The 23,295-nt window shown below is 38.5% G+C and overlaps 2 protein-coding genes and 1 non-coding gene across 3 annotated transcripts; 1 reads left to right on the top strand and 2 right to left on the bottom strand.

Annotated features, from left to right (window-relative positions):
- Window positions 1-1,870: 1,870 nt before the first annotated feature.
- On the bottom strand, window positions 1,871-10,310 carry dapk3 (death-associated protein kinase 3). The gene is made up of 9 exons (XM_014984304.2): window positions 10,196-10,310; window positions 8,791-8,898; window positions 6,423-6,783; window positions 5,541-5,670; window positions 5,382-5,430; window positions 5,259-5,285; window positions 5,027-5,179; window positions 4,882-4,927; window positions 1,871-3,506 (listed from the first exon to the last, which is right to left on the bottom strand). Exons 2-9 carry the CDS (start codon window positions 8,850-8,852, stop codon window positions 2,970-2,972), a joined length of 1,365 nt encoding a protein of 454 aa, XP_014839790.1. The 5' UTR covers window positions 8,853-8,898; window positions 10,196-10,310; the 3' UTR covers window positions 1,871-2,969.
- Window positions 10,311-11,229: 919 nt separating this feature from the next.
- Window positions 11,230-11,301, bottom strand: trnae-cuc (transfer RNA glutamic acid (anticodon CUC)). Its single transcript has one exon. It is a non-coding gene; the product is annotated as a tRNA-Glu (tRNA).
- Window positions 11,302-11,550: 249 nt separating this feature from the next.
- Window positions 11,551-22,288, top strand: sppl2b (signal peptide peptidase like 2B). The gene is made up of 15 exons (XM_014984301.2): window positions 11,551-11,665; window positions 12,449-12,565; window positions 13,178-13,360; window positions 13,516-13,605; window positions 14,212-14,351; window positions 14,601-14,743; window positions 14,856-14,952; window positions 15,704-15,820; window positions 17,144-17,225; window positions 17,306-17,380; window positions 17,464-17,526; window positions 17,600-17,699; window positions 17,784-17,861; window positions 19,358-19,518; window positions 20,190-22,288. The coding sequence occupies exons 1-15, from the start codon at window positions 11,618-11,620 to the stop codon at window positions 20,382-20,384; spliced, it is 1,689 nt and encodes a 562-aa protein (XP_014839787.2). The 5' UTR covers window positions 11,551-11,617; the 3' UTR covers window positions 20,385-22,288.
- Window positions 22,289-23,295: the final 1,007 nt, after the last annotated feature.

Here is a 23,295-nt window from a genome sequence, read left to right as displayed (position 1 = left end):
TTTCTGTCTTCAGACAAACAAGTCTTGTGTAAAAATTTCAGACTTATTAATTTTATTAAAGCAGTTTTGTGATTAGTTATTAATTTGTTCAAAAACTATTCTCTGAAAGATTATTTGGATCATTTAGAAACAAAGAAAAAGTTGTCATGCAAGTTTATAAATTATTGTATTCTGATTTTTTGTGGTGGTTTATTTGTCATCAGCTCATTTTTTAAATTAATCAAGAATGCTAAAAATATTTACTACCAACAGTAATATAAAAAAAGTCTAAATTATTTTAATTTTGTCTTGATTTGTTTTTATTGTTAATGTGACATCTATATTTTGACTTAAATGTTTTTTTTAATTACTATCTTTTCTTATTTTTATCAGTTTTAATGTCTCCTTTATTTAAAAACAAATCTGTCACTTGTATTTCAGTAATTAACCACTAGAGGGCACTGTTTAAAGTTTAAAGTAAAAACAGTTCTGTCTGCATTGATCTCCGGTTTGTGGTTGGATTTTTATTTATGTTTATTCCTATTTTTCATCATATAAACTGATGATTTTTTACAGTTATTGTTACACACTATGGAAATCTACCAAACAGACTGTAGATGGTAAATAAGAACACAACGTGATAAATCTTGAAAAGATATTTTGAAAAGAATTTCTACTTACTATATATTCCTGACAATGTATTGCAAAAATGTGGAAGATAACTTGAGATAAAATCTCTTTTCAGGGGAAAACCTGTCCAGGACACACTCCAGAGTGCAGGATACAAAATAAAAAAACTACTATTTAAACATCATGAATTTCACTTACACACAATGCGAATAAGAATAGAGCATTAGGTTAAGACTTAAATTAATTTAAAAGGGGACTAAGAGTAGAAATAAAAATGTTCAGTTGTCAAGAAGTTTTAAATTCATTGAGGGGAAATGACTTTTGCAAATTGTGTAAAAGAAAAAGTTTTTTAAGTTCTGGACAAATTTTAGGGACACTGAAAGTGGATGTGATGAGCAGGTATCGTTCTGACCTTTTTGGATTTATGAGCCTGTTTAAAAGAGGCTGTATTAGTCTAAATTACAGTATCTTCACCATGTAGATGGAACTTTACATTTAGCAAATCTCTTTCCAAGTCCATCCATCCATCTTCTTTACACCCTTGTCCCTCAGTGGGGTCGGGAGGGTTGCTGGTGCCTCTCCAGCTATTTCTTTCCAAGTCATTTATAAAAATTATGAAAGGAGCAAGAAAAAATTAGCAATTTTTTTCATTTTTATTCTCCACTTTGTGCTGATTTATGACAAACACTAAGAAAATACCTGAGAAGTTGGCCCAACTTCTTCAAATCAGACAAAAAGGGTGTCAAACAATTGTGTGACACTTGTGTAGCAAACATTTTCATTTTGCCGGTATCATTTTAAAGACAAAGAAATGTTTCCAGAGGTCATGAAAGGTCAACGAGCCTCCCCCCACTCACCTACGTTTGTGCAGCAAAATGTTTTGTGTTGCTTTGGCTTTGATGATATTAATAAAAGTTTAAAGGCCAAATGTCAACCAGCTCCCCTACTTTTACAAAATCAAGATGACCTTTAAACTTTCATTAATATCTTCAAAGCCAAAGCGGCACAAACAAAAAATTTTCTGCACAAACATTTGACGCCATTTTGTCTGATTTGAAGAAGGCGAAGGGACCAACTTCACTCACGTTAACTAAATTCATTAAGTTTGTAATCATAACAAAATCTGAAAAAGCTCACACTGCATGAACATGCTGTGGGGGCAAATCTTGGGACTCACTTATGAGGACAGGATGTTTACTGCCTAAATCTGTATAGATATTTTTTGCAGTTACATTAAAATGATTCCCACACAGAAACAATATGCTGAAGTTTCTTTATTTGAAACAGTTCCCAGAAAGACTTACAGATCAGGATACAGATTAAAATAGATTCTGAAACTGCTTTATAAGTGCAAATGAGTACATCTCTCTACTGAAAAATACTACAGACGACAGAACACCATTCCTGCACAGGGAATGTGGTAGCTGGATGTGAAACTCGTCGATGGAATGTCTGAAGTGTGCCGTGACGATCGCAAAGTTACACCGAATGTACAGACAGAAGGTTTCCATGCACGCCGTTTGGTCTACAAGACTACTGTGCAAAACATGTTGCATTTTAAGACTATCAGTATTTCTGTAAATGTGAGACTGAAATGATTGAGCTGATGGCAGCTGAATGCCCACGATGAGGTTGATAAGTTTTCAGGCACTGCAAAGGCTGAGTCATACATTCTCAAAATCAGGCAATGCTTTATTTTAGTAGTTACTATAAATTCAAACCTATATTAAGTTATTCTCCTGCTCAAATAAATGACTTGGCACCAATGAGATGTAGAACAGTTTCAATGGCTAGCAGGTGATCCAATTTAAATTACATGACATATAAAATAAAGCGCTACCCTAAAGCTCTATATTCTGTGCTGAGGCTTTAAATTTATTGCATCGACACTCAGTCCAGACATGCATGTAACTGCATGAATAAATACACCTGAATCCATCAGAAATCTGATAATATCACATGTATTGTGAAGCTCAACGGGAACAGAAAGCGTTAAATTGAAAGCTAGTCTTTAAAATGACAAACCAGGCTACAAATACTCAAAGGAATGGGAGTCATTTCCTTCCTCGCCAACATGGTTTGAAATGACAGCCAAGTACATTAAAATATCTAGAAATCATAAATTAATGTATTAAAAAAAAAATAACTGAGCCTTCTTCTGCAGAAGCGGCTTCAACATGTTTGCCTCTTAGATTCTCATCCTTCCCTATGGGATGAAAATGGTGGAAGATTTTCCCGATATGCAGCGGCGGCGGCAGCAAAGCGCTTGGAGACGACACTTATCTCCTCCGAGAACAAGCAGAGCAGAAGGGCGGGACGAAGCTTTAGAGAGAAACGTCTTGGCTGGATGGCGGCTCGGCTCAGGGGACGCTGCCGGATCCGAGGGCGTCCTTCTCTGCGGACATGGACCTGAGCAGCTCCTCCACCCAGCGGACCTCCGAGGCCACCTGCTCGGCCAGCGCGTCGTAGCGGTTCTCCAGACGCCCAAACTTGCGCTTCAGGTTGTTTGCCGACTGCATGGTGAGCCGGGCGTCCTCCTGGCACTTCCTGCGCTGCGTTTGGGAGCGCTGCAGCTCCTGGCGGATGTGGCTGAGGTCAGCAGAGATGCTCTGGTTCTCCTCCTTGTACCAGCCCTCCTTCTCCTCGTAGATGGACAGCAGCGCTGCCACGTCCTCCTGGCAGGAGCGCTGGTTGCGCTCCAGCTCTTTCAGGCCCTCCTCTGCGGCGGCGATCTCCTCCAGCACCTGGGAGAAGCGCTCAAAGTTCACGTAGGTGTTGTTGGGAGGCATGCTGGAGTGCGACTTGATGGTGTACTCCTTCAGCCGAGTGGTCTTCAGGCGACGGCGCTCCGTTTTGTGATCCCTATCCTCCTGGCGCACGTTTCGCCTCTTGATAACCTGAAGAAATCAAAGATCGGAAATTGAGAAGACGCTCCACAGATGTTACGACAGAATGCTTTGCCAGACTAAAACCTCCAGAATCCTCAAATCATCTCTAAGGAATAAACTGAAAAGGTTAAAGATGATCTATTATCCTTCCCCGTTAGGATAAATCGATGTCCATTAAATTTTTGCACAAAATCATTCTTAGGTGATGAGATTTTAGTATGATTAGTTCTGCCTATTTTGACCTGTTTTAGGGTCTCTTGTCACTTTAAATCCACATAAGCTGCTGCTGGCAACGCCCTCAAATCACTATTATGCTTGCATGTAAAAAAGGCTGCAAAAAGATGCAAAATCATACAACTGTGCATCTTTGAAAAGCAGAAGTAGAGCCTCCTGCACAACCACCAAGAACGCAGCAAGTGGTTTCTGGATGGTAAGTCGACAACAAAACAGCAGCAGCCATTATTACAGCAGTGAAACCAGCTGACCAAATGTGCTGCAACTCTGCTTGGGTTGCTAGGTAACAGGATGGCCTCGGGTGGGGTTGCTGGTGACGGCACAGTGCCTGTCGAATGTGACACCACGTTGAAACAGCTCATTTTCCGGAAACCAAGAAAACATTAACTTATTGATAAACAACAGCTGGCCGTTTTATTTAAGTTTTTTTTTTCTTTTTTGCTTGTGCTGTTTGCAGAAGCAGTAGAGACCCAAATGGACGTACAAAATGTGCAAAATGAGGACTTAGCATAAAATCACATCGCTAAGAGATGACGTTTTAAATACAGAATCTAGAAATGTCAACAGAGATAAACACGTACTACATAACCGCATAGCTAGACGGACAAAAAGATGGAAGAATAACTGGATCACTGGTTACTTAGGATAACAGATAAAGAAATGGACTAATGCACTGACAGAAGGACGAGTAGATAAATGGATGGAGGAAAGAAGGCATAAAGGACTGATCAATAATGGACAGAGACAGACTAATTGGTAATTATATTATTGGTTGCATGGATAACAGATTGATGGATGATAACAGGAAGAAAGGATACATTTATAGATGAATAATAGACAAATTAATGGATGGAATGGTGGGTAACAACAACTCTTTCTCTAATTTCTTAATCTATCCAGACTTGGAAAACATTTCCTGAATTTTCCAGCTGGAGTGAAAACCCCGAGATAAACTCCCTGGACTTTAAATGAGACTCCAAACATCCCATAAACAGTTTTTGTACAATCTGCTCACCTGAGGAGAAAATTAAGAAACTACAACAATAATAAAAGCATAAAAAAACCTGATTAAACAAGTCAGTAGATCTACTAAGCACCATTCCTAAGTTTTAATGAGAACAGTGAAATTATTAATAATTAAAATGCCAACCTTAATCCAGGGATGCTCCAGACTGTCATCAATTGTCATTCTCTTCCTACACAAAAAGAAATCATTCATCAAGTCACCATTTCTTCTAAACTAAAATCCAGTAACTTAAGCAATGTGAATCCATGAGTTTTATTTATCTTATTACTTTGGGTCTTTGACCAGCAGGCGGCGTATGAAGTCCTTGGCCAACTCACTGGTGTTGCTGAAATATTCCTCGTCAAAGTCGTAGTTGACAGCCGAGATGTTGGTCAGAGTCTCCTGCTTGGTCTCGCCGAGGAACGGCGACGCTCCGCTCAGTCTGGCAGACAAAACGTTTCCCGTCAGCGCTCACTTTAGAAATGATTCGACCGAACGCTATGATGAGAAACTTTACTTACAGAATGTATGTGATCACTCCGATGCTCCTGCAAGCAGGAAGAGATGAGTAAAGATAAATGGCAGGTTGGTAAACATCTCTAGATGAGGAGAGGAAAAAAAAAAAAAAAAAAAAGACTCCTCACCACATGTCTGCCTCCAGGCCGAGCGGCTCGTAGTTGACTATTTCTGGTGCTGTAAAAAGCATGAAAGAATGAAAGCTTTAATTCAAACCAGATGTGATCAGAAGCCAAACATTTTCCACTTACGAGGTTTAAACTCGGAGTGCAGCTGTGAGACCTTACCGACAAACTCTGGAGTCCCAAAGATGTTCTTGAACTCGTTTCCAGCTTTGATCTGGTGAGCGATCCCAAAATCAATCAGCTTGATCCGGGGGTTGGGAACGTTCTTATCCAGCAGCATAATATTCTCAGGCTGAAGGATTGAAAAAAGAAAAGGATTTTTACTTTTAAAGGTGACCTATTATGTTTCCTTGTTAGGATAGGCCTGTGGGATATACAGAACATGTTCATTACATCTTTTTGCACAAAATAATTCTTAGATAAGGTTTTAATTGCTCAGTCCTGCCTATTTCAGAATGGGATGTTCCACCGCGTCTTGTCGCTTTAAATCCATATGAGCTGCTGCTGGCCACGATCCTCAATTGAATGTTTACTCTCACATGTGAAAATGGCTGCGAACGGATGCACAATTATACAACTATACACCTTTGAAAAGCACAAGTGGAGCATCCTGAACAATCAATAAGAATGCAGTGAATGGCTTCTGGATGGCAAGTCAGCAACAAAACACTTGTCTTTTCCAATCAGCCATTGCACAGCGGTAAAACCAGCTGAGCAAACGTACTAGAGCTCAGCTTGGGTTGCTAGGTGACGGGCTGGGGTTCAGCTGGGGTTGCTAGGTAATGGTGCAGTGCCTGTAGTATGTGACTTAACAATTGAAACACCAAAAATCACAAACTTATTGCCAGAAAATGGCTGGTTGTTATTTTTAAGTGCGAGAATTAAAGTAATGCAGATATTTTTTTTTCTTTTAAACAGAAAAAGTTATATAAACACACAATGACAATGATATTTCCAAATATAAAACACATTTCATCACTACTAATTTGGTTAAAAGCCCTCAGCAGCCTTTAATCTCCCACCAGTTCCCCTCGGATGGCTGACCTTCAGGTCGAAGTGAGCGATGCGCTTGGAGTGGAGGTAGTGGACGCCGTCCAGGATCTGCTTGAGGAACTGCGTGGCCTCCTCCTCGGTCAGAGACTCCTTCTCGGCCAGGAAGTCGAACAGCTCCCCGCCGGACACCAGCTCCAGGATCAGGATCACGTCCGTCTTGTTCTCGAAGATGTCGTGCAGCGTGATGATGTTGCTGTGCTGGATCTCCCGCAGGATGTTGACCTCGCGCTCAATCTCCTCGCGGCTCACCCCACGCCGGCTGGACGACAGGCGCCGCTTCTTGATGAACTTGGCCGCGTATTCGACGCCCGTGCTCTTCTCCTTGCACTTCCTGACGATGGCGAACTGTCCACTGGAGAGAGAGAGAGAGAGAGATTATGATTTAAAAAATCATATTCTTTGCTAATATTTTAGGTAACTGTATGGTTGTAACATCATGGCAAATATTGTTTAGGACAAACATTCTTACAATAATCTTCTTCATAATGCCACTTACTTAAAAAGTGTGATTTATATCAGTAAACTGCACATTAAGTAGATTTAATCATATTTTATAATTTATTGATGCTTTCATGGAACAAACAGTGGAGAAAATGGCAAAAATATCATTTTCTATCATACTGCCAGTTTTTTTTTTTTTTTACCTTCAATAACTAAAATGAATCATCATAACAATAAATCAAAATCCATATCATAAGACATTTTTCATTATATGATACATGCACATTCCACAGTATCTGTCATAATAACCAATTAATCAATCAATCGTTTGATAAGCTAAAATTAGTTCAATAATTTCCATTCAGATGATTCATATTTTTTTGAAGAGCAATTATTTACAATTTTTGTTTACAGTTTTGGTTGTGTGTTTTTATTTCCTTTCCATTTATATTTTTTGTGCTTTATTTAGTATATTTTAAATCTCTTCCTGTTCCAGTGTTAAGTGTTACTTGTAAAATTAAAGTTTATTGATCTTGCATATTTCTATTTTCTATATCAAAACAACAAATATTATTGTTTATTGAAATAATCACAGGGACATTTACTGGCCTATACCTCCACTAATATTTGATTAAACGATCTTCAAGAACCACAAACTCAATTTACAATCTTTGGGGATTATTTTGGCTGGATTTGTCGTCCATTGCCCCACAGGAAAGGGAAGAGTTCCTTTAAACAGTTAAACAAGCCATTTTCACACAAATGTTCAATCAGGTTGATGCCAGAGAGTTAGGGGGGGAGGCCGTTCAAGAAGCTCCAGATTAACATTTCAAACACAGTTTGATGTGGAACATTTAACTATGTGTAGTTTCCAACATCTGCCAGGTCAAAGGAAACTGGTTGGGATGTTTGGGATCAAAAAAGTTTCCACAAACATGGAGATGCAGGAATGCCACAGACGCTGTCTGGAGTGAAGCCAGTTTAAAATCAACATAGACCGACATTAAATACTTATTTATGCACCCAACTGATGCAAGCTGTAATCAGTGCAAACTGAAAAAGCCACTTTAATTATACAGCTGAGGAAGATTCAAGTGCTTCATTAAATGCCAATGCTAATGCAAATAGTGAATATTTGAATATTGATTAAGCCTGTACCTTACTGAAACTAAATGTAAATTATACTAACAGATATTTTCTTAAAAGAGTGAGAGACAGACAGACAGAAATCTTGCAAACAAAGCTTAATATCAGCATCATTTCAGGACAAGTCCAACACTAAAGAACCATTTTAATTGCACTTCAAAACTACTACATGGCGTGAAATGTTATTTGTAAAGAAGAAAATCTAAGTGAAACCAAAGTGGAAACATAACAGCAGGATCTGTCCCTGTAGGACTGTTAATTCACATTTGTTTCAGGAAACAAAAACACTCTGACACTGTCCCGATGTTTAGAAACTCTCCACCACAGCAGAAGCGGAAAGGGACAGCGAGAGCCACTGACGTCACAGTTTTTGCTGCATTACTGCAGAAAGAGATTAGCCAAGGCGGGAAGGTGGGTCAATCTCTTTAAAAAAAAAAAGAAAAAAGATGACTCGCCTTTAAAAGTGTCCAGTGCAGCATAAAAGTGCATTCAATTATATTTTATGTTGCTGATGCAAACTTGTTATGATCAGAGTTTTTTTTTTTTTTTTTTGGCAGCCTGGAGTTCATACCTGACAGATCAATAAACTGTGTGGTCCAGATACGCTCATAATTACAAGAAATAGATCACTGGAGTTTAGCTATACAGCTGAGGAAGCCTTATTAGAGTTTCATAAAGTGCTTTGCATGCATTTTGCCTGGCACTAAAGGGCCACTGTACTGAAATTAAACACCTGAAAAACATGTTTCTGTCAAGTGGGAATGGTTCCTACCTGCCCAGCTCCTCTCCCATCTCGTAGTAGAGCTCAACATCTTCCTGCCTGAAGCCAGCCATGGTGCTGACGACGCTAACGGTGAGGGGAATAGGTTCTGCAGGTGTCCTGCAAAGTAAAAAGAAAGTTAACTATACAGATCAGTCAATGAAAAAAAAATTAAATAAGAAATAAAAGTTACATACATATAGATGCATCACACAATTAAATAGAATATTAGATGTTTTATTAATAAAAAGGATTCATAATAGACATGGTTTGTTGTCTATTATGGGAAGTCAGATGTTCTTTGAAAGTCCTTAATCAACAAAAAGGTGCATGCTAATAAAGCTGACTCTTCACAAAGTGCTGCATCTTAGTATAATGATGGAAAGTTGAGTGGAAGGAAAAAGTTGCTTTATGTCCCTCTTGACATACCGTCTGCTGTGGCTTTTACATAGAAAAACAGCATGGATGCCAAACTTCATAATTTGCTCAAAGCACCAATATGTAGATTAATCACCACAGTATCACTGTGCTTGATTGGCCAAAAAAACTTGCCTGACTCAATTCAAATAGGAAATATTTAGAATATTGTCAAAAAAAAAGTTAACACTTTCAGCAATACAATTTTAAGAAATAACATTGTGTACTGAATCCATCCAATATGAATTTTCCTTTTTGAATTTCAATACTAAAATGGATTCAAATTATCGCTGGTTCTCTAAGAGCAAAACATTCCCTTATTTTTTTAGAGCGTAACCCGAGTTATAAAGCAGCATAAGAGTTTCCTGCCTGAATGGACGTTCAGCTGCTCTCCTTGCCCTGCCTCCTGTCCTCCTTATTTGGTTGTAGTGAAAACACAGCTTTAGTTTTCAGACACTTTGGGGCTGATGTCAGACCTCTGCATACCAGTCTTACTTAGATCACCTCCTGCTCCTGCTTCAGCAAACTGACTCAATTAAAGGGCCCGGAGCGACTTCACAAAGAGATGTTTTACCTCTTAGTTCTTCACGCTGCACAAAATATACCTAAGTTTAAAGGTTTTTATGAATGACACAATTTCTGATTAACGTTTTTGTTACGGTTTTTAAAAAAACGGGCTTTTCCTGAGAAATACAACCGATAAAACAACCTAACGACAAACGTGTTACAGATTACACGAATCAAACTGAAAACCACACATATCCCGTTATTTTATTCATGATTGAAGGAGTTTCAACGCATTAACAAGAAGAAACAAAACGAATCCTGACAACGGAAGACGGCTAGCTATAGCTCGGTACATAACCTAGCATTAAACGCCGGCTGTCGTTGTTTTATTAATTTAAACCTCACAAACCAAACTACGAAAACTCAAATTATGGCAGCAAAATACACAGCTAGTCAGATTAAAAGAGAAAACATTACAGCAATGGATACTCACCGTACGGTTCGCTACAACTACTGCATTCCTCATCCAACTAGCTGAGTGGATCTCCTGGTTTATCAACTTATTGACGTCAAGACAGAGAACTTCCGGCGTCTAACTTCAAAGTAAAAGTTTTTCAGAGAATTTCATAGATTTTTTATTTCATTAATTTAAAAATGAGAAGGTATTTAACATTAAAATAAGCTACAAAAATGAGAGTATACCAAGATAAACTGAAAAAGTAATAAAAAAAGTTAAAATAAAAACAAATAAAATAAGAAATTGCTTTGCAAATATCAAGGGGTAAGTGCCAAAATTTAAAATAAATATGCATTTTAGTTATATTTCCATATGTGTTAATTTAAATGACAAATGCATTTATTAGATCAACTAAATTCAAAATATCTGTTTACAATAATGTCTAAAATACAGTTAAGTAATCAAATGTGAAAACCATTAAGAAGAATTTGAATTCACCGTATTTCAAAAGATTATATAATCATTTAGACATTTATTAAACTATTATAACTGGTTGGGATGGTAACTATAAATTTATTGCGTGACGGATGTAAGTAGCGTGAATTTATACAATGAATTCATATGATTTATTAAAAAGTCAGATTTTTTAAAAAGCCACAGACAACCTCTTATTGTTAAGTTTGAAATTCTTCAGGTTCCGCTAATGATGGCTGACTTGACACAGGTAAAATATACACCAGAAGGAAGGACATATGGAATGACATCAGGCTGAAAGGCTACTGCATCATGTCTGAATAACAAGATCGAGCACGCAACAACAAAGATTATAGAGGGGTCCTGCTATGAGCTGCGCATGTGAAATACCAATGACATTGCTGAATAGATGAGGGAGAATTACAGCTGCCTGTCTTTTCTTTTTAATTTATTCAGTCTTATGAAGTTCTGTTTAGCTTTGTAGTCGTACCGATAAAACGGTAATTGAACAGTTTGAAGCGCGGGCTCTTAATCCTGTTAATAAATGCAACCCCCCCTTCTCAACTAAAAAGTATCGTCAAAAGTTGAAAAATGTGTTCCCTGACCGGGAATCGAACCCGGGCCGCGGCGGTGAGAGCGCCGAATCCTAACCACTAGACCACCAGGGAAGATGACAACTGCGACGAAAGAGCAGAAATTGAAAATGGTAACACAACACATCAGTGTGATGTTTCATTTCTATTTACGTTTTGGGGAAAAAATAACCCACAGACTGTTCCATATTATATTTCCGTTGTAAAAGCTATATTTTACTTTATTTTAATCTAATCCAATCAGAATTGAGCTCTTGATTGCCTCCAGATGAAACCAGCCAATGAAATAATGACTAACAGTGTAAAGGGCGTGGCTTTTCCCAACAGCAGCTGAGAGATCGAGCTGAGCGGTTGGTCGGTTGATGGGTTAAACAACAACAAGCTCGGCGATATGAGGGTTCCCGGAGTACTGATTTGGGCCGCTTTCCTCATCCAGAGGGTGAGAGTGATTAAATCTGTTTCACCAAAAACGGTATATTTGTACAAGCAAGTCTTCTAGTTGACACAGTCGGGGAGCTGTACTGTAATCGATTTTTTCTGCATTAGCCTTAATGCTATGTGAACGTTAGCTTGCGGAGATCACCGTGGGCCCTGGAAACCCACAGATCACCGGTGGATAGGACATTATAATAAAGGAGGGTCGCTGCTGATTCAAAGCATCTCTGAAACCAACACAAGCACAGAATAATCCGGAAGCGAATAGAGATTTATTTGCTAATAATCTACAACGTGCCGTTGGTTTTAAAAATGGCAGCGGGTCTGAAATCTGAGCCGAAAGGAGTAAAATATATTCAGATGGCTTGCGTTGCCTCTAGAAAACAACTATAAAACTAACTCGACCCAGGTTAGAAAACAGCCGTGGTAAACTTTTAATTACTCTTTCCGAATCAGATTTAAACGCTTTTCTCTTTTTTTTGCACTTCTCTTTTTGTGTCTCAATCATAGGTTATTTGAAGTTATGTTAAATTAAATTTAAGATGAATCTTATATCGTTAGAAAATGTCTTAGTTATACAGTAAGAACGAAACTACAAATTGGAAAATTGGGTTAAGAGTAGCATAAAACCCTGTTAAGGTAAGGTAAGGTAATTTTATTTATATAGCACATTTTCGGCAACAAGGCAATTCAGAGCGCTTTACATGAGTTTATTTGTGTCATAATTTCTCAGTTTATTCCTTCTATCTCTCATGACCAAAATGAAACAATGTTTTTCTGCCTACAGGTGGTGGGAGAGCATGGCATGGCCCATTTCAGTGATGCGGGCAAAAGCAATGGGAAGGACTACTGCATATTCTTCAAGTCCCAGTGGGCACGTCTACCTCAGGACCTTAATAAAGCAGTAAGTATGCTGGTGACGCAACATCCTTTTGAAAAACTACTCTTGCATACCATTTGTGCTTCACATTTTGACATGTCACAACCACAAACTTCAATGTATGCTGTGAAGTTTCTGAGATTCCCGCAAAGAACTTGCAGAAAACCTCTGAATCCTAAATAAAGACAGACATTTGTGCTTTTCTGTCCTGTTAAGAAATAACTTCATTTTTGGCTTGTAAGATTATCTGTAGTTTCCAAATCAATGAAGCCATAAACTTTACGCTCTGCGTGTTTCCTGTTCTGTCCACCTGACGACAAAAAAAGAAAACCCTGGCTGGATCCTCTTGACAAAGTTCAACTGTTTACTTCAAAATAAACACAATACAGATGTAACTTATTTACAAAACAATAAAGTAAAATAATAATATAAAAGAGGTAAAAAGAAACTGCTTAACTCTCTGATAAGCAATTTCATGTGCAAATTTACAATTTGCTCATTCAAAACTTTTTATATATTTTTTTTAGAATAAAATTGAACAGCATCTTTCTCACGTATGAAATCAGAGAAATAAGAGTTTTGTTTATTTTTCCACTCCAGTTTTGTTTTAATCGCTCCGATCTTTCTCCGCCACAGTCCCATCTTCAGATCTATGACTTGACGTCGTCGGTCCTTTGCTCGCCCTCCGAGGTCCCAGAGGGGGGCTTCCCAAACCGCATCCCCATGGTGATGAGGGGCAACTGCACCTTCTACGAGAAGGTCCGCCTGGCCCAGATCAATGGCGCCAAGGGCATCCTGATCGTCAGCAAAGACAGGCTGGTAAGATGTTCACTTACCGTCACAGTGTATTGAGCAGATTCCAGTTCACTTTATTGATCGTGTGTGTGTGTGTGTGTTTCACTTTATTGATTGTGTTTGTGTGTGTGTGTGCGTGTGTGTGTGTGCGTGTGCGTGTGTGTGTGTGTGTTTCACAGACTCCACCAGCAGGAAACGAGAACCAGTACGAGGAGATAGACATTCCTGTAGCTCTGCTGAGCTACACTGATATGCTGGACGTAAGCAAGGTGAGGATTTTCCTGATGACAAATATTTCAGGGTGTTTACAGGTGCTTGAATTTCAAATAAAGTGTTTGCAACATTTGGAAAGAAAGTGCTTGATGATCTTTCTGCAGAGTTTTGAAATAAAGTTGTAATAAACTTTCATGTGAAAAGACGCCTTGCAAAAAGTCAAGTGTTTATTTATGTTGAGTGGGAAGGTTTTTTACCTTAACACAAACCAATTTGTTCAATGTAGTGAATATTTATTATTCCTAATGAGGTTTTGATCTGTGTAATAGCAATAAAGGATTTCTTATATTTTATACATTAATGTTTTAGAGATTATTTTTTGTTACATTTGTGTTTTGTTCTCAGACCAGTCAGTCGGATAAGGTGTGTGAGACATTTTGTTATATTTTAGTTCACTTTGTATGTAGAATACTAAGACAAGATATTATTAAAAACAGAATAAATGATGTCATAAAAGTTAATTAAAACCAAAGCTGTATCTCTAAAGTGTGGGGTTGGAAATGTTTGAAAATGTAACCTTGAAAATGGTTGGAAAGTGCTTTACCCTTAGATTTAAAATATTTAGTCACCCAGGCTGATCTCATTGTCTGTAACTCGTCCAGACTTTCGGTCAGGGGAGGCTTGTTGCCATGTATGCTCCCAATGAGCCGGTGTTGGACTACAACATGGTGATAATCTTCCTGATGGCGGTGGGGACCGTGGCCGTCGGAGCGTACTGGGCCGGCAGCAGAGATCGCAAGAAGTAAGTGGGAATCCCCCCCCCTCCGCCCTTCGGAGTGAGCAGAAATATTTTTGCAAATACGAAATAGTAAAAAGTGCAGCCTGTGTAGTTTATCTGAAGCTGCGAGCGACTCACCAGTTTGAGCCAAAATAGCAGAAGGCCCGGTCAGATGGAGGTCTCTGACGCTCGAAACGTTTCGTAAAATGGATGATCAGGAGCAGTAAACGTCGACTCGGTTCGAGACTCTTCAGCCTCTGATCTTATTTTCAGGCGTTACATGAAGCATAAACGCGACGACGGCGCGGAGAAGCAGGACGAGGAGACGGTGGACGTCACCCCCATCATGATCTGTGTGTTCGTCTTCATGTGCTGCAACATGCTGGTGCTGCTCTACTTCTTCTACGACTACCTTGGTACGCCACACAAACATGGGAATTCAGAGAGAGTGCAAAGAGATGAATCATTTCAACGCTCCTAGAAGGTAAATTTGAGTTAATTTTCTGCTGTTGATGTCTGGTTGTTCAGCCATTTGGGTCATCGCCATCTTCTGTGTGGCCTCCTCCGTCGGCCTCTACAGCTGCCTGTGGCCTTTCGTCAGGAGGATTCCTTTCTGCAAGTGCAGGTGAGGCTGCAGCTGAGGTTATACTGATGATTAAAAATGCTCCTCATTCGAAATAAAATGCATCTATAATCTGTTAGAATAACATTTCTAATTGCACTAGAGTCACATTTTGTTCCACTAAAACCACAAGTTTCAGAATATTTTTGTTTAGATTTGGTGTGATGGACCAACACAGAGCGGTGGAAGGAATATGATGAGTCATGGTTTTGATTCTTTTTAGAAATGAAAATCTGAAAAGTGTGGCATGTATTTGCGCTGTTCAGTCGCTATGAGGCAGCACATTTTTACTTCAGTTACAGCTGCCGGTCGGTAAGATTCTTGACCATTCTTTACAAAATAACTGTCTGACGATGAGTATAATTCTTAATATTTATTTCACAGATTCTTTGGATTTGACTATGCCATCACTAAGCTTTTACTTTTCCAGCCTCCAGCAGGTTTTCTTCTTGCTCTGTGTTCAGCTCTATCAATCCTTCTTGCTGAAGAAATGGATTTGAGCTGTCAACATATTCCTCCAAAATGTATCTTCTATTGAATGAACTTCTTAAATTTTGTGGTTGTGATGGGACAAAATGTCTCTCCAGTAATTGGAAGTATGTAGTCTTGCAAATTATGGGTGGGATTTGTAAAGAGAAACAGATGCTAGCATGAGTTGTGAAACGTAAACGGTTAAGACAGAGAAACAAACAAATCCTGCGGCGACGGTGATCGTTAGCGGGAGGCTAACCGATGTCTAAATTATGTAAAACAGGATCCCAGAGAACAACTGGCCGTACCTGCACAAGCGTCCGCAGATCCGCGCACTGCTGCTGTCGGCCTTCTGCGCCAGCATCAGCGTCGTCTGGATGGTGTTTCGCAACGAAGACCAGTGAGTCTGAAGCCAGCAGATGTGCTTCCTGTTTGACAAATGAGGGGAAAACATGGGGCTGGGCTATATGACTTAAAATCTGATTTCTTTTTATGCAATATATATATATATATATATGCCAGATCCTATATTAACAATTTTTTTTTCTTGCTTTCATTTCTAAAAGAGAAATTACAAATGACAGAAAATATTTTCAAAATGTGGCTTTTATTTAAGTCGTCACTGCTGTGAGTTGTTTGACAGAGTGTTAGGGACAGATTATAGATGTTCAACTACGAGAATCTACTCATAATAGCAGAATAAAAATGCAATTTTACCAGGAAAATATTCAAATTAATAGAAAAAAAAATGTTGCTTTAATGAGAAAAAAATAAGCTTAATTACCAGCTCAGTTTGTCTGGTTCTTTATAACTGTTTCAAATACAAATTCCTGTTACTGATAATATTTTCATGCTGATATATTAAAAGATTTAGTATTTCTATTGAGTATGCAGTATTATTTGTAAAACTTATGCACACTGCAAAAACACAATTTTACCAAGTACTTTTTAGTCTAGTTTCTAGTGCAAATATTTTAATTAAGTCTTAGTTTTGTCTTAGTTGAAATATACTAACTCACAAGTAATTTTGCAGCAAGATATAGAAGAATGTTCTAAACAAATAATTCCTTAATGTTGGTGAAAAGTTGGCAGTTTATCACTTATAGCAAGACATTTTTCTGTTGTTATAAGTGAAAAAAATCTGCCAGTGAAACTAGAGATTTTTCATCAAGATTAAGAAATTATTTACTTAAAATATTCTTCTATATCTTCCTGAAAAGTAACTTGTAATTTAGTTTTGTCTTATTTTAAGTGTGAGAAAATATTTGCTCTAGAAACAAGACTATAAATGGTAAGATTTGGTGTTTTTGCAGTGCAAAATTTCTCATTTTTGTTTTTCGTGTTAGTTTTCATAATATTATGAACTTATTCTGGCAATTAAAAAAATACAAAAATCATAACCTTGCACTAATGCTTTCAAAGTCAAGAAATAGAAGCTGTAAAACACGCTTGTCAAACAAAATGGCGGGCCATAAACGGGCTGACATCACTATGAATTATGGAAACACAAGGACTTTTAATGGTTGAGAAAAAAAATCTACATTTTCAATAATACCAAAATTCAACAAATCAGTTTTACCGATTTATCACCCAGCCCTAGAAAAACCAGAGTTTCTGCTTTTCTAATAAATTCTTAATAAAGTGGAGACACGTGGGTCGGCTGTGTTGTTGTTTGTTTTGGCGCCGCGGGCTGATGGCGGCTCCTCTCTGCTGTGCCCTCCAGGTGGGCCTGGGTGCTGCAGGACACGCTGGGCATCACCTTCTGTCTCTACATGCTCAAAACTGTCCGGCTGCCCACGTTCAAGGTGACGGATCGGAAGCGTTCACAACGGCTCAGCCGCCTGAATAAAGTCATAAATTTAACCCGTTTCTTTCTCTCCGGCAGGCTTGCACTTTACTGCTGTCGGTTCTGTTTGTTTACGACGTTTTCTTCGTATTTATTACGCCCCATTTCACGAAGGTACGATGACTCTCGGCTGGAGTGAAAACAAACCGAGTCGTAGTTTTCCGTCTGATTGTCCTCCTGTGCGTTGTTTTTCACAGAACGGGGAGAGCATAATGGTGGAGGTCGCGGCTGGCCCCTCGGACTCCGCCCCTCATGAAAAGGTGAGCGCTCTGATGATGCTGCTCTTCTGGGTTTCAGCGGCGAAGCGAACACTGACTCTGTTTGTGTCTTCAGCTGCCCATGGTGCTCAAAGTGCCCAGGTTAAACTTCTCTCCTCTGGCTCTTTGTGACCGGCCCTTCTCCCTCCTGGGCTTTGGGGATATCTTGGTGCCAGGTGACATTTTTAAAATGTTTTTGCTCACGTTTTGTTGGTTAGCTTCAACCTGACGTGGAGACGGCTATTCTGTTCCCCTGTCAGGTCTCCTGGTGGCGTACTGTCACAGATTTGACATTTTAACCCAGTCCTCCAGGATCTACTTTGTGGCCTGTACCATTGGTAAGTTCGTCTGCTTGGATTATGATGGGATGGTAAAGATAAAACATTTATTTCATAGTCTGCAATAAGAAAATAGGATGAAATGAACGCAGACCTAAACCTACTACATTTCCGTTTTGTTCAGATCCACATTCTTTTAATTTTCTCACACGACAACCACAAAGTTTAAAGCATCTTAATGGGATTTAATGAGATCGACACAAAACAAAAAACAGCATAGTTATGAAGTTGTTATCCAGGGATCGTATGATGATTTAAATCCTGAAAATGCTTTAATTTCATTTGTGTGTTAAAGTTTGGAAAGTGCCTGATTTCTGTATAAAGTCATTGAAAGTGCTTGATATTCAACCTGCACAGTTTAATAATGAAGTACAATCTAATGTTTGATTAAAAGCCTAAATTTGGGAAAACATTATTTTCAGTTGACATAATAAAAAAGACACATTTCTCAGTCTGAAGGTAAATCAGATAAATCTTTTCTTATTTTAGGTTAGTTAGAATTACCAAAATTATCTCTATTTGCTAAATGCAAGAAAACGTAGCAATAATATTTTCAGGGATTTTTTTTCTGTAACTTTATTTGTTTAATGTGTTTAAACATTCAGTTTGGTCTTAATTTACTAGGATTGTTCCAACATAATACATATTTTCTATTCCTAATGACTCAATGATTTATTAATCTGTGTAATTGAAATAAAGATTCTTATATTTTATAAATTTCTTTGTTAATTTAGGGTTTTATTTTCAGTCCAGTCAGAGGTAAGGTATGTGAGAGAGACGTACCTCTCGCATACAGTTTACCTCGTCCCTGCTGTATAAGTAATACTTTATTTGATGTGCATAAGGCTGACATGACGCTGTCAATGGAGAAGCAGCATTCAGCTTCTATGCACCACAAATTTGGAATAAACTTCCAGAAAGCTGCAAAACAGCTGAAACACTGAGAGCCTTTACAGCTAGACTAAAAACCCAGCCGTCCAGAGTTGCTTTTGAAACAATCAGTGAAACATTAATCAATAATCTGATGTGTAACGATGACAAAATGTAAAGTTTCAGTTGCTGACTTTGTACTTTTATGATGTGAAGCACTTTGAGATGCCTTTTTGGTGAAATGTGTTGTACAAATAAACTTGATTGGTTAACATGAAGGAGTCTTTATAAATGTTTGACTGTTTTAAAAGTGTCATTATTTACCGAACGTCACTTCCTGACCGTCATAAACATTCACAAAGACTCCTTCATGTTCATGACTTGGTCTTGTTAGTCTTATGCACACAAAACATTATTAATAACAGTAATAAATGTTTTGTTTTCATCTCCATTGCATGATGCTGGAAAAGTTTGAAAAGTTACCTTGAAAATGCTTGGAGAGTTCTTGAGCTTTACTGCTGGAAACCCTGTAAAGAGAACGATTATTTTGGTTTTGAGCCATTTTTCTCCACAGCGTCTGTGCAGAACTGTTACTAAAAGCCAGATTTTCTCTCCTCTCCCGTCAGCGTACGGCATCGGCCTGCTGATCACGTTCGTGGCTCTGGCCCTGATGCAGATGGGCCAGCCGGCGCTGCTCTACCTGGTGCCTTGCACGCTGCTCACCAGCCTCGCCGTGGCGCTGTGGCGCAGGGAGCTGCGCCAGTTCTGGACTGGAAGTGGATTTGTGGTGAATACCAGTTTGATATGACTGCCTACTGCGGAAGAACAAAAAGACTAATTAAAGAGAGAGAGCGACAAAAGACAATTAAAAAAAAAAACAACAACCAAAAAACATTCTACTTTAAAAAAGAAAAGCCATGCAAAGTGAAGTAGAATTTCAAGTTGAGTAACACCAGCCACTCCAACGTCATCTTTCTGTTTCGCTGTCCCTCCCCTGGCCTTTAACTGACTGTGGGTGTGCTGTAGTCAGCTGTCTGTGAATGTCACTGCAGGTATCTGGGCTTGGCTCTTTACTTTTAATTAAATCATGCTTACCTCACCTAAAGTCCCTTCCTGTTGTGTTGATTTTTCTCAGCAGCTGAGCCTTTACTTTCTGTTGAAGCGAGTGATCATGCAGCAGATCGTGATCCTGAAATAACCTGGCATGTTTATCTCAGTGAAACTCATGATCTCCGTGGGATTTCTGCTTTTCAGTCAACAGCAATGCCTCTGACTACAGTTTAACCTCAGAAGAGCTCCAGAAATTTGGCATTTTATTGTGCCAGAGGGATTACTGTGAATGTTTTTCTGTTTACCTTCAGGTCCTCTGTATCTGTTCTCATTGCATAATTTTTTTTTTGTCTAATAACTTTTCAGATGCCTTCTTTTACACACATTTTCTTTTCTGTCCCCCTCTAGCCTCCCATAGTCCTCGCACCGATCAACCCCACAATGACCGCCGAGCCGCAGATGGAGGGACTCCCGTCCAAAGCGGAGCAGCAAACCCCGGAATCCACCGTCGAGAGCGAAGAGACGCCCGACGCCGAGGAAACGCCCGATGCCAAGGAAACGCCCTCGACGCTGGAGACGAGTGACGAGAAAACCAGCAACTAGTACATTTTTAGCTTCACTAAATATTGATTTGTTTTTGTTTTTTCCTGGGGTTTCTCAGTGGAGATCCAAGGTTCTCTTGATACAAAAAGGGAAGAACTGTTCGGTTCAAATGTATTGAGACAGAGAAAAGTGAAGATTTGTTTAAACTGCTGGTAAAGATGTGTGAAAAAAACACCTTAAAATAAGTTCAGCTTTTATTGCAGCAGCATGGATGAGAAAAAACTGAATCATTTTTTACCAAAATTATCCTTGAAACTGTTGATGACAATGGTGGAGATTTAACAGTTTAACAAATTTTAATAGAAAATGTCTACAAGCTTCCCAGGATTTTTGCAGGAGAAAAAAAAGCCCAGAGCATCACAGATTCTCCACCGTGCTTAATAATATTTCATTTTTACTTTTGATTATAACTCGTATTTCCTGTGGCTTTGTTTCCATAAGCTTCTGAAATGTCACAAGATTTGTTTCCATACAAATCACCAAGATCAAGACCAACAATTATTTATTTTTTTTCTCCACTAAAAAAAAATGCACTTCAATTAAAGGTTGGATTTATAAAAAATTAAATCTAGATTAGATCATACATATGCAATACAAGAAGTTTATTTTAGCGGTTTTGTCCACATCTGTAATGAAAGAAAATTCTAATTTAAACTCGGCTCACTCTGATCAAAGCGTTTTCTCTCTTATTGATGCTAAAAGATCAGCGACATTAGCAGCAACTTGGAAATCATGGATTCAACATATGTGTGTTTCGACGGGGAACAGTTTGCAGATGTTCACGGGAACATCTCCAAACTTGGACAATTTGATGAAATAAGAAAATAAATCTCAGCTTCTCAACTGTGAAAATTTAAATCTGTAAACTGATTTTTTTATTTTATGTTTTAAAGAAAAAAGAATCTTGTAAATAATCTCCTGTCGCTGTCGTCTCTAATTTCTGTAAAATGCCCCCAACAGATGAAGTGTGGCTGTAGAGATCAACTCTGAATGTTTGGGTGTCTCTTAAACCGACACCATCGCCAAACTCAAGAAGAACCCACATGGCTTTTCTGTACTGCAAACAGGTTTAACTGGGCCTTACTGGTCTAATCAATGTGTTGTTAAAAAAAGATGTCATAATGAAGACAGAGCTGATGTTTCCGTTTTGAAAGGTTGCTGGTTCTGAAACTTGATTGGTTCCTGTTGCATTATAAACTGCAGTAACGAAAAACCCTTTAAAACTGAACCCAGAGTTAACAGTTTTATTTTGTTGTTTTTTTTTAAACATATTTCTTAAAACTTTTATTTTTTTTCCTATTTATCATATTTTGTAACGTTTTATTTTGCATGCTATGGTTTTTAATTGTACATTTTCTATCAAACTATCATAGGACGGTACAAAATGTCGCTCACTGACTGCTGCAGTTTTTTCATGTCTTAAGATTTGGCCTTATTGTGTTGGCGGCGCAGAGGAATGTGTCTCATGGAAAAACTGCTTTATGAAAACAATACTGGACTCTAAACGTGCTGCAGTTTATCGGACAGGAGTGACCAGCTGTGTTAAAACTCATTTCATGCATTTGCACTCTTCTTTTTTTTTTTGCTCATGTACGTTTTTAGCTATTATGATAAAGGATTTTTGGATGTGGAAACTAATAGTGAAACGTGTTCAGTGTTCCCCTTATTCCTGACCTGAGGTCGTAACAAACAGCAGATCTCAGCAGTCAGAGAGGATAAGCTGGTTAATCACAGAATAACCACCATGTGTGTGTGAGGCTGAGTTGTGTGGAGGTGAAAATATATTTCATGTGGGCAGCTGATATGTCAGATTTACAGGACATGAATCACCAGTATACTTTCTGTTGTCACCAAGTGGTTTTTAATGCTTCTGAGCGATAATTATAATAAAAAAATGTATTTAATGTTTGTTTCTTTGTTTTCCTACATTAATGTTGTTAGTATCTGTATATTGCCTTCAAAAAGGACATTTTAAATTGTCATGTTACCTCAAAAATTAATGTATATTGTTGAGGGTTTATATAGACTAAAACAATAAATGTTTCAGAAAGAAAATCCTTTACAAGTAAAAGTCTGTAAATGTGCCAATGCATTTGTTTGGGTCAGAAACACATTTGACTGCAAAATTTTTGGACGTGCGTCTCCAGCAGCTTCTCAGTTGGACTTTGACTGGACCACTCCAGCACATCAATACGTGATCTCTGGACAAAATGAATAACATCCCGTTGACACAAATCTTCCATCTGAGCTGAGGATCTCTGCAGCTCCTCCAGAGTCACCATGTTCGAATTAAAGTCGCTGCAGTGAATAATTAGAGCCGTCTTTATCCCAACCTGATAGTTTAGGTACATTGTGATTCTATTAGCTGTTGGTATGATTGCAGTTGTGTCTTAATCTTTCCAGTTTTGATTGATTAAATAGTTTTTATAAGGTGATTAAACGCAAGATTCTGTTGTATAACCTAAAAAGATCAGGTTCCTTGATCTTTAATCTTTGGATTTATACAGAGATTAAATCCCACAGAGGTAAATTATGTTCACACTGCAGCCTGAAGTGACCCAATTTCAATTTATTCGGTCATCGGAATTTTTTTTTTTTGCCGTGGCCATTCACTTTGAAATAAATGTGACCTGTATGTGTTCTCCAGTGTGAACTGCAAACGAACTGAAAGTGTCCTGCATGCGCAGTAGAGGGTGCAATAACGTCACACACAGAGGGCGTGCTCAGTGTTTTGCCAAACCGCCATAAAAAGTAGTGCTCAGTGTTAGCAAAGTGGATGCTAACGGTGGAGCATAACTTACAATTCTGAAATTGTTGTCCGACGGAGCCAGCACTTTAGTAACGTAGTCCTCGCTATCGTCCGCCATGGTTGTTCTTCTTCCCGCTTGCGCGTATCAGGGCGCAGAATAGT

This window comes from Poecilia mexicana, unplaced genomic scaffold (genome assembly GCF_051168715.1).
Source record: "Poecilia mexicana isolate PSO_F unplaced genomic scaffold, ASM5116871v1 scaffold_17, whole genome shotgun sequence".
Lineage (NCBI taxonomy): Eukaryota > Metazoa > Chordata > Actinopteri > Cyprinodontiformes > Poeciliidae > Poecilia > Poecilia mexicana.
The sequence above is the reverse complement of the archived record's forward strand: the minus strand, read 5'-3'. Positions and strand labels throughout refer to the sequence as shown.

What these genes read in the sequence shown, in the direction of transcription:
- dapk3 (XM_014984304.2), bottom strand. Translation starts at nt 8,852, where the DNA reads ATGGCTGGCTTCAGGCAGGAAGATGTTGAGCTCTACTACGAGATGGGA. An exon ending in GGAGTGATCACATACATTCT is followed by an intron (nt 5,180 to 5,258) that starts GTAAGTAAAGTT and finishes TTTGTCTGCCAG; the next exon opens with ACTGAGCGGAGCGTCGCCGT. An exon ending in TGGAGCATCCCTGGATTAAG is followed by an intron (nt 3,507 to 4,881) that starts GTTGGCATTTTA and finishes TGATTTCTTCAG; the next exon opens with GTTATCAAGAGGCGAAACGT.
- sppl2b (XM_014984301.2), top strand. Translation starts at nt 11,618, where the DNA reads ATGAGGGTTCCCGGAGTACTGATTTGGGCCGCTTTCCTCATCCAGAGG. An exon ending in CCGCTTTCCTCATCCAGAGG is followed by an intron (nt 11,666 to 12,448) that starts GTGAGAGTGATT and finishes TTCTGCCTACAG; the next exon opens with GTGGTGGGAGAGCATGGCAT. An exon ending in CTCAGGACCTTAATAAAGCA is followed by an intron (nt 12,566 to 13,177) that starts GTAAGTATGCTG and finishes TCTCCGCCACAG; the next exon opens with TCCCATCTTCAGATCTATGA.